The sequence below is a fragment of the Lichenostomus cassidix genome, chromosome 2 (genome assembly GCF_008360975.1).
Source record: "Lichenostomus cassidix isolate B80296 chromosome 2, HeHo_3.0, whole genome shotgun sequence".
Taxonomy (NCBI): domain Eukaryota; kingdom Metazoa; phylum Chordata; class Aves; order Passeriformes; family Meliphagidae; genus Lichenostomus; species Lichenostomus cassidix.
The window spans coordinates 76189379-76209404 of NC_139482.1; the positions used below are offsets into that span (position 1 = coordinate 76189379).

The 20026-nt window shown below is 35.1% G+C and overlaps 1 protein-coding gene across 4 annotated transcripts in view; it reads left to right on the forward strand.

Annotated features, from left to right (window-relative positions):
• Positions 1 to 20026, forward strand: part of CDH18 (cadherin 18) — a 501292-nt gene that overhangs the window by 327752 nt on the left and 153514 nt on the right. For all 4 annotated transcript variants that reach the window (XM_085052105.1, XM_085052108.1, XM_085052106.1 and 1 more), the window contains one exon: positions 12357 to 12837. In XM_085052105.1, coding sequence (XP_084908231.1) covers positions 12610 to 12837 — 228 coding nt within the window. In that variant the 5' untranslated portion in view covers positions 12357 to 12609. The remainder of the gene's footprint in view (positions 1 to 12356; positions 12838 to 20026) is intronic.

A 20026-nucleotide genomic window follows, 5' to 3' on the forward strand; every position in this document is an offset into this window, starting at 1 on the left:
ACATTAAACCTCAGTTTATCTACCTGTTTATCTGTTCCTGGGAAGTTGCTAGGAGAAGAACGAAAGATAAAGTTTTCACAAGAATGCAATAAATTTGCATATACAAAGTCTGTGGCAATTCAGTGGGATTAGTGTGTTTACCACAGTTTGCTATTTAAGTCTTAAAACAGACTTGTATGTGAAAATTGTCTGCTGTATGAAACTTCAATTTATCTTGAGACCATTAGTAAGGTTTGACTTTGGTTTTAATTAAAAATCACTATTCTAGAATAACAGAGAACTTTTCAAGGAAGAACTGAGGCATTTTATATCTAGACCAAAAAAAAAAAAAAAAGTGGAGGAGTAACCTAAAAGTTGTAAAACTCTACCTCGGCTGGAATGACACAGAAAAGATTAGGCAAAACAGTAAAGAACAATCTGAAATAAAAGCATGGAAATATTTCTTTCTGCTCTGAAAAGATGAGTGGGAGTGAACATGACTTTTTGTGGTTTGGTCTTAGCACACAACTAATTTCTTAAAAATTACTTTAAGATACCAGCATTAATTAATATAATGAAATATTATGTGTTCAAAGATACTGATACATACATCAGAATTGAAAGAGGTGAATTTTTTTTTTTTTTGTTTTGGTGTCATTTTGCATTCCTGAGAATAAAAGTGATGATAATATGCATAGATGTTGGAAAAAACAAGGTATCAAATAGTCTGAACAACACAAGAAAATGTCACCATTTTCCTCATATCAGTTTTGACTTCCACTGGTAACTGGACATAGTTGTTTGACAAGTACACTGTTATTTTTATAGTTATTTTTACCTGTTTTATAAGTACCACAGTGTGTAATGCATAGTTTCTTAAGAGAGAAAAAACATTCACCTCCTCTTTATGGATTCCCCTCCCCTCAAAGAAAGAAAGAAATATGCATATATATATACAATGTAAATAAGAATGCATACAAGAGAATTTTCACTTTCCGATAGAAAAAATTACAAGATTACAGAATCACAGACTGGACTAGGTGGGAAGGAACCACAGTGGGTAATCTGGTCTAACCTCCCAGCTCAAGCAGGGTCATCCTAGAGCACATTGCACAAGATTGTTTCCATGGGTTTTTTTTGTTTGGGAGGTTTTTTGGTTTTCTTTTTGAGGCTTTTTTTTCCCTGTAACTTTGAGCAATGGAAATGGAAAAATGAGCAAAATTAATTAATCAGGGAATATTTATTTATAAATTTAAACAGACCAGTGCAACTACTGAAAGATGGGAGCTTGTAGAAATTTTGTTCACATAAGAGCAAACATACATATACACATCTATGTGGAGACATCAGCGCTGTGTGGTTAACAGCGATTACAGTATGTTTGGCCAAAGTAATGTCACAGGAGAAATCAAAGACTTAAGGAAATCTGAATTAAAGTGTGATGTGAAAAGGCATGTTTTTAAATACAGACCTGAGAGTCAGACTCAGCATTTATGGATGTCTCCTTTTCTGATATTTATTTCTAAAGCTACATAAGAGAAATCCTGAGAGTGACCACTGAGTTATTTTTCACTATCGTGTAATTTCAAGCTATTAATTGTCTTTAATGTTGGATTCCTGTGTAATAGTTTTTCTTATAAAAATTATTTTCTTTTATTGGGATTTTTGTGACTTCCATGATTTCTCCTTGATTTGAACTCAAGGTGTAGATCCAAGGAATGACCTGATCCAGCAGCTGCAGAATTTGATTCCACTTGGACACTTGTAAAACATTGAGTAGGATAAACGGAATTGGTACCAATTAATTACAAGCCACATTAAATATATTTGTAAATTAATCCAGGCCTGTGGAAACCATAACAGAATCTGTGGAGGCTTAAAATGCAGGGAGAGCCCCTGGTATGTGTTATAGGAGACATGAGATGAAAAAGTTTTTAGGTGGTACCCTGCAGGTGTTCCTCCATCATTCCTAGGAGAGCAGCTGCCAGACATCCTTCAAGAACTCCAGAGAAGACATGTCCTGTCCTTCTGATTACAGAAGCAAGTCAAACACACAGTTCAAAATCCATGGTTATTGTCCTGTTCAAACTGGGCTGCTCTACACAGATCTCCTAATAGCATTTCCTCCCCACCATTTCTTCTTTCAAGTTCTTCCATTTTACCAACTTCTTGTCCCTTCCCAAATAATCCTTGCTCATAATTACCTTTTCCGTATTTGTCTTAGTTTTTCTACCAGTACACCCAAGCTCAGTATGTCTGGTAGCTTTACCTAGGTGGTCTCATCTTTAAAGAGTAGTACTCAATCCTCTGGGTACTGTGGACCTTGCAGGATATGTCTCTGTGAAATTGAGCTGTTCCTTATGGCTGTGTCTCTAACTTCTCTGTTGTCTGTTGTTTTACCGTATTTGGTGGTTTTTGAGCACCTGTTCTGTTAGCCTAGTGCAGGCCACAAACTTCTCTGCAGCTAAACAGCTGTGTGCAACCTAGACACACAAGAAACATATAAATACTGTATATTATGTATTGTTAAAATTTCTGTAACAACAATATAAGTAATAGAGTACATGATTTTAGGAAGTTTCAAGTAGAGTGCTGAACTGCTAGCAAAGAATGGGAGGTAAATGTCTTTAATTGTTTCTGAAGTCTCAAATGTCTGCATTAGATCTATTTTCCCTTTCTTTATTTTTTGCCAGTCGATGGGATGCTACCATACTGCTCAGAGGAGCTCTTGCTTTTTGAGAAATAATTTGTTAGGACAAAGAGTACCTGTGGATTATACACAGGTTGCAAGTTCTTTCTATTTAAACTGAGTAATTGCTCATGAGTGTCTCATGTATTTGCTTTGTTCCCTGATCGGGTAACCTGACCTTGATATATGGGAAGGATGACTCAAGAAATCAGTGAGATCTTTATTCTGCTTGCAAGTTCCTTGGGAAGGGAAATAGCACAGAAGAAAAGCCTCCGCTGCTTTGGGAATATAAAAGGACCTTTGCGTTGCCTTGCATATCTGTATAATCCCTGACTGGCTACATGAACCACAGATATAAATGTAGATAGGTTGCTCCCTGGTTGAGGAAAAGAGAAAGATGTGAGTCAGATTAATGAATCATCTCTCTGTGTTTCACAGTTGTTCCTTTCACAGCAGGTAATGGCTAGCATGACTGTGTGTGCAATTATAGTTACAGAAACAGTGGCTGGATTTAATCTGACTAATTGTGTTGTTACTGTGCTGTGCTTCTGACAGTAACTCTGTGCAAATCATATGGGTATACTTGCAAATATATTTCTTGAGTCGTTGGTTATGTCAGCTCATTTCTCTTACCCTGTAGTTTCCATATCCATGCTTATTGTAGACAAAACAGTTTTGCATGCCAACTGAGGATGACACTGAATCCCTTAATCTTGTTTTAATGTCATGTTTACACTATCTGTTCATTGCAGCATTAATTGCCTGTGTACATGCAGTGCTGTTGGCAGATGAAGAACTTTTTCAGTCTTGCTTGCGAACTTTTCAGATTCCTCTTTGTTCAAGAAAGATCATGTTTCTTAACTCATTTAACTCTATTTCATAAAATGTCTTTGGTCAACAGGTTGTCAAATCCATTGGTTGATATTGTTTAATAATTTCCTGTATCAACTTATAAATATGAGAATGCCTTCTAATAACCATCTTCAACTTATTTTTCAAAAATCAATGTGTTTTAAGTCATCTCTGCAGTTAACAACTTGCATTTATTTTTAAAGCCAGCATCAAAAATCATATCTCATCTTGCACATCATCTATCTAACGAAAGCATCAATTAGATACAGTTTTAAAAATCCTGCTATGACAGTAAAACTTGAATTGCAGAGTGAATTTAATATATTTCCAGCATGACAATGCAGGTGAGGATCTTATGTGACCCATCTCTTTGTAGTCTGGCAGTGATAATCCCTCTTCTGATGGAAATTTCAAGGTCTGATAGGGTTTTTGTCATGGAGCATTGATGATTTGTGTGTAAAAACTGAATATTTTTGTATAAATAAGGACTAGATCCCCCTCCATTTTTAAAAAAAAAAATTACTGTTGTTGATTAAAAAAACCCAACATTCTTCTTTGAATAACATTTTTTTTAAATAGTAGGAAGTGGATTTTTAAAAAAAAATTGTATCATATTGTGAGTCAGTGTGCCTAGAATCCTTTATTTGGGTCATTTGGTAAGAATCTGCTTGGTATGAATATAAGGTGCTGATTGGTCACCCAGCTGTAATGTGGCTGGTTTTCACTCCTTGTGAGTGGTGCTTCCATTGATGCTATCCATTAAGAAATCTATTAAAGCTTGGGTTCAGTGATAGCTATGTACAATACCAGAAGAATGTATCCTGATCATGAGTCCACATTGATTTTTATAAATTCCTTGGACTCCTATTAAATCTGCTATTTTAAGACCTTGGTACACTTGACAGTGTATTTTATAGTCTTGGCAGTCAATTTTATTTTTCAAAAAAAGGAAAAAAAGCAGATGCTAGCCCAGTAACTTTTCAGGAGTCTCTTTTGCCATAAGCAACATTAAAACCTCTTGAATGTTCTCTTTGTGACTGTTTATCTTCTAAGGCTCTTTCAGCTTTTCACACTTTGTTCATTCTCATGGTAGTTACATAGGATTCCAGTGGGCTTTTTTCTCCCACTGAAACCCATCTAGTTATAACACATGACTAATCTCCTTTAATCCAGGCAGGAAGGTGTTTGGCCAGGACTGCTTGCACTGCTTCAGAGTTTCTGTGCTCTTTTAATTGCAGGTGCTGCTAGGCTGTCCTTACAACCTTCGTCATAACAAAATCTGAGCTACAGTTCATGCTTTCTTCTATAAGGAATGTAGCACCTCTTCTAAAAATAATCACAGAATCATGGAGTATCTTGAGGTGGAAGGGACCCACAAGGATCATCAAGTCCAGCTCCTGGCCCTGCACAGGACACCCCCAAGTGTCGCACCATGTACCTGAGAACATTGTCCAAATATCTTTGGAACTCTGACAGGCTTGGTGGTGTGACCACTTCTCTGGGGAGCTGTTCCAGAGCCCAGCCACCCCTTAGGGGAAGGTCCTATTATCCAACCTGAACCACCCTTGACACAAGTTCATATCATGTTCTTGCATCCTGTCTCTGGTCACCAGACAGAAGAGATCATCATCTGCCCCTCTGCTTCCTCTTGTGAGGAAGTTGTAGACAGTGATGAGGTTGCAAAAGCTCTTACTCATTTGAAGTCTTTTCTGTCTTGTGACCCCAGTTTAAACGATGCAACCTGTCCCACCCAACCAGGTAAGTTTTTAATTAGGTTAACAAGCAGTCTAGACTCTGAATAGTGTAAGCATTTCTTATAATGGAGATAAAAGTAATGGAAAAAGAAAATTAACTTTTATCTAGGACTTAAATCAAACCAATGCTGGTTAGTTGCCAGGGCTGCACCTAGAATTTTAAAGGAAGGTTTTGAAATTTTCTATTCCATCTCAACAAAATAGAAATGAAACAAAAAGTCCTAGAAAACTCAGTATGTTAATGCTGAATTGAAAGTCATCTCTGGTCTTATCTTCTTAATTTATCAGTTTCAAGATATGATTAACATTATATAATATTTTTACAAAGGAAAAGATCTGAAAAACTTTATGTGCTAGAAATAAAGAAAAGTCCATACTTGTGCTGTGTTAAAGGTTTAGGTACAAACTATCTAAAACTAAACATAATGCAAATATGAACAAATTAACTTAACTTTCAGTAAGGCTTCTGAAAGCTATTGAAATAATTAAAAACTTGTTACTTATTGAGCAGATTTAGTACAAAAAGACATCTAAGCTGTATTTTCTATGATCTTCACAGAACAATATTGGTTTCTCTGACAGAAGCTACTGAAATTTATGGAGTTACTAAAACAAGAAATATTAATTTAGAAAAATATAGCAATAAACTCATGAAGTATATCACTGAAGGTTAAAGGAATATTTGGAAATAATATCTGCCTTGAATGGAAGAAGAATCAGACAAAGAACGAGTTTTAGGCTTTAAAAATAGCCCAGATTGTGAACATTTTAGGAGCAAACCTTGGGTGCTATAACATGTAGAGTTAATGGAGGCTTCTGACACTGTCTCTGTGGAACTTCAAGTAGGAGGAATGGAGACTCATAGGTATGGATTATTTGACACATGTATGTCAGTCAGGGTGGTATTGAAAAATCCACCACATTTTGCTATCTGAAATAATTTTAAATGACTTAATGCTATCTCTACAGCTAAATGCTGCTGTTACCTTTGAAAAAATCCAGTAAGTTTCTCTCCAGGAGAGAAACTTACTTCTACCTGGGCAGTGATTATTTCTTGGCAACTAATTACACTGTTGAGGTGTGTAAAACTCCCGTGTGCTACCAAATTGTCTTTCTCTTATGTATGTTCCTTTCCAGAGGACCAGTTAGCTTGCTTACATATGTGAAAAATTTGTCTGGTGTTTTGTTTTTGCTCTTTTAGAATGGCCAAAGATATAGGATTTCCCTTCCTTTAAAAGTATTCCAGGATATGGCTGCTGTTTTTTGTTTCTGCCTGAGCTTTTGGTATAACTCTTCCTTTCCTTGTAGATAGATAGGAGATAAAGGGGGAGAAGAATCAAAAAAGTAGGGCAGTTCTTTTCCTTTCCTTGATTTTCATTTGGGCAGTGTCATCAAGAGTGATGTACTCATCTAAGTAATTAATTTTGTATAGTGTGTTTCTCTGATTGTAAATTGAATCCAAGAATATCACAGCTTTTTGCACAGATTGTATAACAACCTGTAATTATTAAGCCTCTACAGTTGTCCTTATAATGTTTTATTACTTTATATGGTGTGTGTATATATTTTTTTTTCTTTTTTTTTCCTATCAAATGTGTTAGCAATTGGCTTCATCTCTGAATTATATGTGAAAATGTGGAAGTTAGAAGAAGAGCTTTTTGGGTATGGGTATGGAATGGAAAAATGACAGGGAAAAATATACCAGCTTTGTACTTCCTTTGCCAATTTCAGCATACCATTTCACAGAAATCTATATTTTTTGTGGAATTTTCTTCCATGATTTGGTTCCAAATTCATATTTTCTTTATTGAACTGCCTTTCTCTTGAACTGTATTAAATATATTTCTTACATTTCATAGACGTTGTACTGCTGGATTGTTTATATCACCTCTGACAGCTCTCACAGCTTCATCTGTTTCCACCTGAACTTTCCAATCTGCATCTCTGTCCTGATTGTTTTCCAGTGATTTCTCCGTGTCTCTTTTGTATCTTTTTTCTACTTTTTCTCATGCTATTTATTTTTTTATAATTTCTGCTTGCATGTTGGTTATTGGATTCCCATATCCACCCCTTTTTTCCCACGACAGAATTTCTGGCGCCTTATATGAAAAAAAATCTTTATTTTTCATGAAGGAGCTTTTTTTTTCTCATTGTTGTGGTTGTTTCTACTTATTTTGTCATGGGGAGTTTATGTAAGATAATTTCATAGGTAAAGTAGCAGTTGGTACAAGATTGCTGTAGACACTTTATAGCTTTTGCTTATTAGATGTGCTCTTTACCAAAAGGCTGCGTGTAAATGTGCAGGAGTGGTACGAGGAATAACACATCATCAGCTAGAATTGCTGGCTTCAAGAGGTGAGGAGAGGGACATTCAATACTCTTTTCTCTCTATTTCCTTAGGAAACTGATTGAGTTCCAGAGAATTAAAGACTATGTTTCAGAATAGTAATGTACCTCCACATAAATTTAACAATAATTTTGGAGTTCGAGATGTCATGCAATTACCTTACAAATTCAAAGAATTTTCCTTATGCTACTGAAGTAAAAAAAGTAGTCCAGTTCCCCATCTCTAGAAGGTCTGTCAATGTAGAACTATAGTGTCAAAGCACTGGTGGTTATTGGAATCACTATCAAATTATTTCAAGAACCTGTTCTTAATTACTTTTTTTTCTTTGTTTTTAGTCTCATACACATAGCTACAACTAAAAATAACAAAGAGGCAAGACAACATGCAATACAATTTCAAATGCATTCCAAAACAGTATTGTCACTACTTCTGTCAGATTGACTAGCATGTGCAGAAGACAGACAATTACATATTGTGTCTCTTTTGCATAGGCTGAGAAAAACTTTGTGCTTCAGTTTATCAAGTAACTTCCCATAGCTCCTCTCTACCACCCTGCGAATAGAGAATGGAGGTCAACTGTAGATGAACAATTTTCCTTCATCTACCTAGAAATGTCACTTTTTTTTTCCTGCCAGTTACCTGAGGTCTTCAGGAATGCTGTGTACTCTCTTGGCAACCTAACAAACTCTTACTCAAAGGATATAACAAAAAATCACAACCAATTTTCCTTTCTGATACTAGTCCATTATTCTGCTTTTGGTCTCCAGGTCAATATGCCATTATTTCTGCAGTGCTGAAGGATATAAAATTGGCAACAAACAATAAACACGGGCAATGCAAAAAGTAAGATTCTTCTGGGTGATTACTTATATACAAACAATGGCATTGATTTGAAACTGTTCAGATTTTGATAATCAAATATTTTTTTTTTTCTGATAGGAGGAGTTTTAGAGGATAGAGGGCAGGGCGAGAAGTCAGAAAGTATATGAGCAATGCAATTTATTACAAGCTCCATAGCTAATTGTCACTCTGTCACTGTGGAACTGAAAAGGGATGGGATAAAAGATGGGTTGAACAGTGCTGAATGTGCATTTGCAAAACTCAGTCATTCAGAAGAATTCAAATATGGGTCAATTTGATGGAAGATAGGGGACAATGAGATTCAGGACAAGTCCCCAGTACAACGGAGGCATCTCCTCGTGATAGTGCAGCATACACGTTTTGCATCCCTGTGCTCGTATTGGCTTCCTGGGAATTCATTATAGTGTCTTACACTAAGCAGTAACTATTCTACTGTAATGATTTCCAGCAATGCTGGTGGAACTTTCCCACCTCAGCTTATTTAATTATTTATTTTAGTTTTAACTCACTCTGACAGCCTCTTGAGCTACACAACTCATTTTCATGAGGGGTCCCAGGAGATGGCTGTAACTCAAGTCTTCTCTGCAGTTGCATGCATCTTTATAACAAAAACCATAAATCAGGACACTTAATCTGAAGCTGCAGACAAGAGCAATGAACAGGCAGCATCTCAGTATGTTAGCTTCAATTCAAGGGAATTCAGAAAGTTCAGTTCTTTTTTTTTCTCCCCTTGCTCACACTTCCTTTGTCTATTCTTTTCTTTACTGCCTCTTCTGTGTTAACTATGTGATGTGCTTCCCTCTGACCTTCCCCCTGTGGACATACCCTGCTGTCTTCAAGGTAGAATTGAGGGGGTTTTTTGGGGTGGGCAGCAGGTTTTTATTAAATGCTTATTCTAGATCTTTAGTAGGAGAGTGCTGAGTAAGAATGAGGACCTTTGTACTGAGCATTAAATAAGCTTTGGCTTTAAAGGTGTTTACCAGGGGTATTCAAAGAATCTTCATTAAAAACCCCTCCCCTTTTAATTGTTGGATTTGTCTTAGTGGAAATTATTCTCCAGGCTTCACATACAATTCAGAAATAGTTGAAGGCATGAACTTCAAAGCATGATTATAACAGGAAGTAGATGTCATTTAATGTTTCTTTCCTGTTGTTATTGCTGTTGTTATTTTTGTTTTTATTATTATTATAATTATCCAGAGTAAAGGATTTTAAAACTTTAATTTTGGGTTCAGGTGTTTAAAAATAAACCTCCTAATTCAATTTATTTAAAACAGTGGTTTTACTAAATGAAAAAATTATTGCCTTCTAGTTAATGTTAATGCTTAGATGAACAACTGGTTTTTTAAGATGAAGAAGCCATTCATGTTTTGTTGTGTGTTATCTTATTTGTTCCAATATGTTTAAATATTATATTTAATATTATAATATAAATGTGTATTATTTATAATTTATATTATACACATGCACACACATATATCTATCTATACCTATATCTATATCTATATCTATATCTATATCTATCTATATCTATATCTATCTATATATCTATATATCTATATCTATATCTATATCTATATCTATATATCATCTATATAATCTATATCATCTATATCTGTATCATACACTTAATATAATATTAATATTTGTTCTGGCTCATATGTGAGCCAGACTGTGGCATAACACAGTTTGCAGGCTCCATCTTGGTTGTTTTGTTTCTATTTTGCTATGGATGACTTCTGAGAGGGAAGAGAAAGAAAGGTTTGTTTAGTAAATCTTTATTTGTTGGTATCTTCTGCACTCATATATATATTTTTATGAGGAAAGCATTTTCCATCACAGCTACCCCATAATTTTTGTAAAAGAAGGTTTAGTAGTAATAATTCCAAATAATAATTCCAAATACATTTTAAATGTGCCATTCTGAGAAATCTCAATGCACTTTATATACCATTTTTAAGTTATTATCTGCTACTTGTGGTCTTATGAATGGCTCCCAGGCATTTCTCAGGATGGAAACAAAGAGAAGAAAAATAATACTTGAATGGATAAAACTAAAGCCTTAATATTTTGTGAGGTATTGCTTAATTTTAATGTACATCTAAAGTATAATGATGGCTAATCTATTTAAATAGCTCATCTATATTTTTATAAATCTATACAAGGAAATTGCATCATACCTCAAGGCAAAAAATTATTTCTAACAAGAATCAGCAAAAATGCAGAAAGGCAAGAAAACTAAGAAAGAAGAGTAATATACTCAGAAACCAGTGTGAGACCCAGAAAAGCTGGATTGTGTCCCTAATCGAACTTAGACTTCATACAATATTTAACTGTAAAAAAAAAAAAAATCCTATTAAATTGCATTTAAACTTAAAGGAGATAATAATTCTTCATGTTGTTTAAATCTGTTCTGAGATGGAATGCCAGGAATTTAAGAGAATGGTGTTTCAGATTTCATAGGGATTGAGGGGAGACTACAGTGTTGTGGAAACAAGTCATAGGATAATGCTAAATGTCTACAAATTTCTTTCTTCAATTGAAAATGCCATACAGAGTTTCTTTTTGAGCTCCTGCACAACCAAAAGAGACTGACGTTCTTCCTTTACTTCAGCAAAACCCACTGTCCTGAACTGAGTACTAGCAATGGAAAACTTGTCCCTTATGTGTATTTCTAATGTGCAGCAGTTTTGAAGTATTCTTCCTTTGTTCTGATGAGGAATTGTTCTCAGCTAAGGGGTTTGGGCTTCCATTATTATTATGGACTTGAGAGAAACAGAAGTTAAAAAAAAAATTACAGCCAAAAGACAGCTTATAAATTTTCTTCCACTGCAGTATTTTCTGTTTGATTTCTAAATTCTTGTTCGGCTCTCCTTTAGGGATTTTAAATTTATGCTGTTGGGTTCCCATGAAACTTAGAAACAAAATTAGTTTAATTTTGTTTCTGTTTGTGTAGCTTGTAATGGCCTTACAATACTCAATGAAAACCAGTATTGGAAGGTTCCAATTTTTGTAGATTCTGTTGCATGTTTTCAGAGTTCTGATGGACTGGCTGATGTGAAGATGATCTTTGATATCGTCAGAAAACTGAACAAATGGTTACCTTAATGTAACTGTTTCTCTAAGGTTGAAGAAATATTTTACTTTCAAGGTGCTTTGCTTTAAGTGCTACATCAATTTCCACACACATATTCACATTTTACTATTGTGATATAAAAGGTTACATTTTCCTTTTTGAGGCTGAGAAAGTATTGTCATTGGGAATAATACTGATACCTAAACAACATGAACTTTCTGTCAGTATGACAGAATTTTATGAGGTCCTAGAATGATATTGGTTGGAGTTTATGTAAAGCACAAGGTGTAAAAATGTGCATTTTGACTGAAGCTTCCTGTTAGTATTCTCTAGTATTGACTCAGAATCTTCAAAGCCCATTTTGGAGGCATTATTTCAAAACCCATTATAGACTAGATATTTTTCATCAAGCTGGATATCTGTGTGGTGTATAGAACGTCAAAAACTCCTGTGAAATGATTTAGCAATCACTATCTAATGACACTGTAGCAGTGATTTTGTTCTATTGCCAGATTAGATCAGTGATTTGTAGGTAAAAACCAAAGAAACTGTTCTGAATCATCTAGGTTTTAATGATTGAGTATTTTCACAGCTTGTGGCAGCCATGCTAAGTTTTACACTATTTTAACATAAACAATCAGGAAACACTTTCCCAGGAAGGATTGAAAAGAAATTTTAGTTCCAGTGACAGTCTTTGACTGACTGCTTAGTACAACTTTGAGTGTAATCTTAGGTCAGAAACCTGAAATTCGCTGGTTTTAGTGATGAGTAAGTGGCTTTCTTTTCTTTTTCTATTAGATAAAAAATGGTCGGCTGTGGAACTCTATGGTGAAGACCTCAGAAGAAATGCCAATTTTTCCAGTCAGCTTTTCATAATGTAAATATAATTTGAGCTTTCCCAAATGGGCAGCTAAACCATGAACAAGCAGAAAAACCCAATTTGGACTGTATTTCTGAACCAGACTTCACCTTCTCTCTCGGGAGTTTACTGAAGGATTACAGCTGAAAAAGACAAGAGAAGGAAAACCTTGAACGGGAAGCTTATCCTACAATGAGAATTACAAGTACATCTTGTATCTGCCCAGTCCTAGTTTGTCTCTGTTTTGTGCAGAGGTGTTATGGAGCTGCTCACCATGGCTCCATCAAGGTGACCAGAAATCAAACCAAACACATAGAAGGTGAAACAGAAGTGCATCATCGTCCCAAGCGTGGATGGGTGTGGAATCAGTTCTTTGTTTTAGAAGAACACATGGGACCAGATCCTCAGTATGTAGGAAAGGTAAGGCCGTTGTCTTCTTTTGGCTCTGATTTCATTTTTTCCATTCTCTGAAATATAGCATTGATAGAGGCAAACCTTTTATCTCCTTAGTTGGCCCCTCCTCTTTTAAAGGAGAAGATCTCTTGCATTGCTACATATATTTATGGTGAACTTGCCACTTGCCTGTGTACACTGTGTTTATTAAAAAAAAAAAAAACAAAACATGAATGTATATAGGATAAAGATACTAAAATGTGATAAACTAGTTTTTCTTCTGAGCTCAGCTAAACACAGAGTGAGTGCAGTTGATCCTGTTACATCAATTTCCAGAGCCCTAAATGCATGGGGTCACTGCTAATAGCTTTTCCGGACTATTTGAGAATTATATTCAGTTCTGCTTCAGGGAATATTACAAATGCAGTCTAGGCTCTATGGGGTTTTCATTCCACTCTGAGTGTGGAAAAGGTCTCCTCCAAAAGGAAATGTTCTGTGGCATTTTTCATACAAGGAGACACAAGGTGTGTTACTTGTTAGAGTTCCTCAGAAGTCTGTAATAAAAAACTCTGCATTTATGTTTTTATATATAGAGTGAGCTTCAGACATAAAGTTCAGGCTAAGGTAATTGAACTGAAGCCTGGCCAACTGAAGTCTGGTTCATCATGTGCAATGTTGTCTGTAGAGTTTGTGTTTTGACTTTGCATTAAACAACACAAAACTCTCTGTATAGCTTTAATCCATGATCCATGACAGAGGAAGTTTTCCTCTCCCTGAAGGCTGTCTTGCCGCATTATGATAGAATTTTTTTTTAAAGTAAGTTTCATGAGTCTTAATTTCCTTAATGAAAACAGAGAAATACATAGAATATGAGGTTGGTAAAGAAGGATGGTTAATTTGGAAGAGGGCATGGAAAAATATTTTTTTCATTTTAGTTTCCCTTGAAACTGGGAATTCTGAAATTATATTGTAGAAAGATATGCAAGGAAACCAGCAGCTTCTGAAATCACACATGTCTGGTAGTGAGGGCTTCCAAATTTGAACAGTATCATCTGACCTAAAAATAGGAAGTGGAACAACTGTATTTAAGATTCTGTTAACACAAAGGCTGAAAAAAATATGTTATACCACCCTTAGTAAAATAGTAAGTATTTCAGAATACCAAAAATTATTGAGATATGTGCAGGTAATGTAAACTGAGAAAGGACCTTTCTACATGGAGGTAGTGGCTTGTGTTGAAAGAGAAGCTTTTAAAATGGGTAAGGGAATGAGGAGACATGCTTTCAGACCCACTTTACACTGATTAACATTTTCATAAATTATTTTGGAATACAAAAAATCTTTTGCAAAAGTATTGTTGAGGCAGAGCTATGGAGGAGAATGAAAACATTGTGTGGAAAGAACTAGATATTATGAACATGATTTGGATACAGAAATAAAGACTAAACCTTGGGACTACAGAACAATGCAATGAATTTCTGTTATAGAGTAGTGACTTATTGTGACAGAGGAAGAGAATGATCTGGTTACTAGATCTAATGTCATACCTTAAAGAAGGTGAATATGACACTAAGCTGTAAAAGCTGAGATATAAAAACAGGGATAAAGGGCACCAAAGCCATTATGGAAAATAATGTTAACCTATTTGCTATACTGGTTACTTTTGCCCAAGAAAAATGAATTTTTATGTGAAACTGTACAGAGAGAATTGAACATTATGGCTGGGTTGGTAATGGGGAATAAAATTTGGTTGTTTAATTATTCCCACAAATAATAGAGGAGGGCACATAGTTTTCTGTAAATACACCTCAGAAGAAACCACAATGAAAAGATAAAAGCTATTTAAATTGATTGTAATTTTACTTGAAAAAATAAGGTTTTGGTGGTCCTGAGTTAATTAAGAATTAACATTTAGTTAATTTATAACGAAAAAAAGACTAAGCCAGATTCTGAAAGAGGCTACTAACAGGAAGACAGCAAACAAAAAAAAACTGAAGGTGTTTCAAAGTACAGCATACTTGTCTTTATGAAAACATTTATGGACATGATTGCATGCCAGAACAGAAGCCTGGTTTCAGTGAGCTAAAGCATGGTCCCTTTCAATTTTATGTTCTTGTGATACTATTTTGTATTTCCTTTCATCCTCTGACCACTCTATTAATGCCACATTTACAGAGATCAATGAATAGAATTTCTTTCAATCCTTTGTGGTCAAAATGTGACTGCATTGTTTGAGGACATTTCTCCTTCTGTACTTACCAATTTTTCTCCCCTTTTCCTCAAAGAATTTCTTCTGGTGTTCATAATTTTCTACACTGAGTACTTCATAACATTACTGGCTTATGTTTGCAAAAGTTTTGTAGAACTTAAAAGCAACTGTATTCTGTTTTCCATTTGTTGTGATGATTCTGATGACCTGATTTGAAGAAAAGATCAATTCTATTAGCTCAGGCATATACTTTTAATTAAAAAAAAAAAAAAAAAAAAAGAGAGGGGAAAGCCTGGCCGATACTGTCATAATATTAGTAATTAGCAAAATTTCAGTGGTGGTCATTAAACATGAAAAATAGACATTTTAGAAAAATAGATGTTTTACTAATGTTGCAATTAATTGTACACAACTCATCAAGGTCTCATTTTATGTGCCTTTAATTTGTCAAGTGATTTTCATGCAAAGCCCCTCAGTTATAAGGGAAGTCACTGCCCTTTAATTCCAGGCTTCTGTTCAGGGGCAGCATGCTGTCAATTCTGTCAATTATTAATTCTGTAGACTCCTCTGCTGCACTGGTGAGAGTTTTGCCATTTGAGATCTGTCCTTTCACATTTTTCACACCCAATTTGGGAGTAACATCACAGAAAGCAGAGTCATTATGTACAATGCTGTTATAATGATCACAGTCATTGTCATGGAAATGCACAGGGAGGACAGGAATAGGGTAGGCCTGCAATGAAAATGGTAAGCTTTCTCATTCTTACTGTGAAATGACTGTCAAGAGGATGGATTAATTCACTGCCATCATCATAGAGACGGTGTTAAGACAACAAGTTATCATTATATTTTAACATCAAGCCTATCTCCGTTCCTCAGTCATTATTTCTTTTCTCTAAGAAAATGTCATTTGGGGACTTTGTATGAAATTAATCCCTATTAGCCATATTCACAAAGTTTTTCTGGAAACGTGGCAAGATAGACGTCTTGGAAAAATAAGCTTATTGTAGAAATGAAAAGTCATCCTTTTTTAGATATTAAGTATTATCTGTGGTTCTCAGGTTATTGAACTGGTTCAGTGCTGTTGCGCTCGGGGTGAGTCTTCAATGTTTCAGGGTATGTTTCCCTGATGAAAGAACTCAAAAAAATAGATTTTTAAAATTAAAAAGGGTATCTTTAAAGTATTCAAAACCACAGTGACTTCTTTTTCCAAAATTAATAATTATTTGGGGAGGGTTTCTGGAAAAGTTCCAAATGATCAATAGTATCTAGCAATGTTAGTTTGGAGAGACTGTTCATCTGCAGGTGCAAGTGTGTGTCTGTGTAGGTGTGTTTGCAGTTCAGAATCTGTGGAAATTTGAGAAGCAAGATTAAATATCCTTGTCTCAGATAAGTAACTTGAATGCACAGACTGAGCTTTCAGTTACATGAGAATCCTTGTCTTTTGTGTGTCTCTGATGTAAATTATTCTAAAGAAATAATAGCAGTGAGAGTGGAAAGGGGCAGGGTTAATCAATGCACTATGCGCTGGTGCTGAATAAGTTACCCAATGCACCAGCTTAGAGGAAGGAAGATTTTCCTGAGGAAATTTAGAAAAACTTGGGCTGTAGTACTGCAAGCTTTTACATTTCTCAGTTGTCATGGCTGATATAGTTTACATTTCTCTTGTATTTTCTGCATGCAGCATTTGAAAAAAATAGCAAATAAAGAATTTTAGGAAAGAATGGAAACAGACTACGTGTTTCAGCCCATAACATTCTCCATTTTCAACCTTCACACATCTGTCTCCAGAGGGTCTGCTCCTTCTTAAAAGGATATTTCTAAAAAGTCAGTTGCACTGGAAGCAAGTCATAACTACACATTTGCTGTGCTTTTTACTTTGGAGAGAGAAGTAAATAAGAAGTGGTAAAAGGAAGATCACTGTGGACTTGAGGCTGAGTGAGTCATGCTATTAAGACCAAATAGCAGAGGAATATGATGCACAAGACTGACAATTTCTCAGTGGACCCTTTGGATCTCTGAAATACCAAACCTATACCTCTTAATCCACTTCATATATCCTCTGAAGTATAAATATGAATGACTTTTCAGGTATTTAGATCTATGTTGGTTTTCAACTGCATTTTTCTTCCCTACTTTGGAGGTCGGCACTTTACTTAATTCTTGTATTTTCACCTGTAATGTAAAAACAGTTTCAGATTTATGTTGATGTAGGAGATAAGGAAGTATGGAACAGCTGGAAATGAGTGTAAGTACAGGAAAGGGGAGAAGAAAGTATCAACTTTTAATATGTCTTGAAATGATTGTACTGAAAGTTAGATTAGGAAAGTAATCCCAGGTGTTATGTTGGATTTACAAGATAGTAATTCTTTTAATTTATCGTTTTATTCTTGAAAACATAAATAGAGCATAAGAGACTTGTCATTCAAAATTATTTTTTAAAGTAATATGTGAGGTCATTGCAATAAGTTAGTTCTAATACAAGACAGTGAATCTAATCTTCTCTGATCATATCAGGAGAATTTCCCATCTTTGATTCAATGTCAATAACGGGATATTATGTATGTTTTAGCATAAATGCCAACGAAGAAACAAAAGTAGAGTTTAACAATTAAAACACTTTTGATTATAGAGGTTTACATAAAATAAAGCATATCAGATGTTTCAGCATTTTAAGCACAAGCAAATAGTTCTAAAATTTATCTTGATAAAAAGGGTTTTATTTTAAAAGAGAGAAAATTAAAAGCAAAGTGTGGATGATATAGTCTAAATATTTTGCACATGATTTGTTAGCCATTTTCATGCCTCTGTAAGAAGATAGGTGAGTGACATAAGCAGCAAAAGCAACTTCTCAAATAACATGCATCTGACTTTCTACCTTTTAGGTTGCTGATTTCACAAATAATGTATTTATATAAAATAATTTTCCTCTATACCTAGGGAAAATGTGGTAGCAATAACAACATGAAGAATAAACCTGACGTCAGTATAGCACATTATATGGTCCTATATCATGTCAGCCAGCTCATTTTCTACTGCAATTTTTACAAAAAGCTAATTCAATACTATTGCCAACCCAAAAGCTTTTTAAAACAAAAATGCATACATGTGTACTTGTTTTGTCCTGAGTTTTGTTTGCAGACAACTTTAATGTCTCCTACCTTCATTCAACAAATATTACTTGGTTTTACTTTGTTAAAAATTTGAGGGCACACTGCTTGAATTCTACAAGTCATAAAATGCCCTGGTCTTTTACGTTTTTGTTTTTGTTGGTTTTTGTTTGTTTGGTTGGTTGGTTGGTTTTAAGTAGAATCTCTAAATATTCAAAGGTTATTTAGGGGAAAATCAAAGTCAAGGAAAGAGTGTTTTCATGAGCTCCATCAGTCTGACTTTTTTCCAGTGTGTCCAGCTATATCTGAGGTTTCCTGAAGCATAACACTGACAGGGGCATTTTGACTTGACAGACCAACCAAAGAAACAGAAAAGCATGAACATATTGCAGTTCAGTCCTAGTCCAAAGACACAGGATAAAGTGTTTACCTTGTTTAACTTCATTTAAGTCAACATGAAATTGCACCAAGAAGAAGCTGGCTCTTTCATGTCAAAACAGCTATGTTAAATCTAATATGTCAAAGTAATAACTGTTTTTATAAGGAAGCTTTATAGAGTCTGTCAGTTCTGTATTGAAAAACATCAGTTCTCTATGTGGAGACTGTTATTTGAATTAATGGTTCAAAATAATTTTGTCAAGGTGATCTAATTTTCCCTGAAGTTATTATGGACTGAAGAACTCTGAACAAAACTAGATTTCTTTTATATATATATATATGTATATATACACACACACTTTTTATATATGTATTTTTACTTCTTATCTTTTAACGAATTTGATACACCAGCAGCCAAGTTCCGTCGCTTTTGCATCTACTTTACACTGAGCAATAACATTGATGAAACCAACATCTTTTATGTGGAAGTGCAATTTCTCACTTAAATGGTTTTGCAGTAATTTTTTGAGAGGAAATCCAGCCTTGTTGCTACCTAGCCTTGTTCCCTCCTTTATTTTTTTTCTTATTTTGGTCATGGATTGGTTTTGCATATGGAAGTGGTAGCCCTAGCACAGGGCATGGCTGAGTCCCTCAGGCACAGGGTGAGAGCCCTGGGACAGCAGCCAAAGAGAGACAGACCCCTATGGGGCAGATGTTTCTCTGTGACTCCTGGGGTGCACCCACGTTGGAACAGGGAAATGTGTGAGCTGCTATGGGCTGACTACAGACCTCCATTCCCCATCTGCCTGTGCCCCTCGGAGAGAAGAGAGAGACCAGTCAGGACTGAAGGTGAACTTGAGAAAAAGTTGGGTATTGGGGGAAGTGGTTTTAATTTTTTGTATTTTTTTCTCAACATTCAACTCTATTTTAATAGCCAAGAAATTGAATTCAGTTTGCTCTTTAAATTTGTTGTGGTAACTAGTCAGTGATCTCTCTGTTCAATCCTGACCTATGAACTGTTCGTCACCTGATTTTCTCCCCCTGTGATCTTAAGAAAGAAGAGTGAGAGAGCAGCAGGATGGGTGTTCAAAAGCCAAGTTCAAAAGCCAAGACTGACCCACCTCAAAACTACAGAGCATGCCTGCTCTGTAGTTGCATTTTACCTTATGCCATACTCTGAATGCATAGCCTCTTAGCCTCTGACAGTCTTTATATCAAAACTATGTAAAATGCCCAAATAATTGGTGTCTGTTAAAAAAAAACAAAACAAAAAAACCAAAGAAAAAACAAACCAGAAAAAGAAATAAACAAAAACATTAAGAAGAGGTGTTTCGCCAATTGCATCCATTAGATGTAGCAACAAAGAAACAAAGATGATTCTGCATTTTTTTATATTAATCATGAACTTGGTAACTTTGTTTTTTAAGGATATTTACCAGCTAATTGTAAATCAATAGGTAATGAAGCTGAAGGTATGCTGATAAACTCAAGTGTGAATTAGCATGTCAGTTACTTCTCA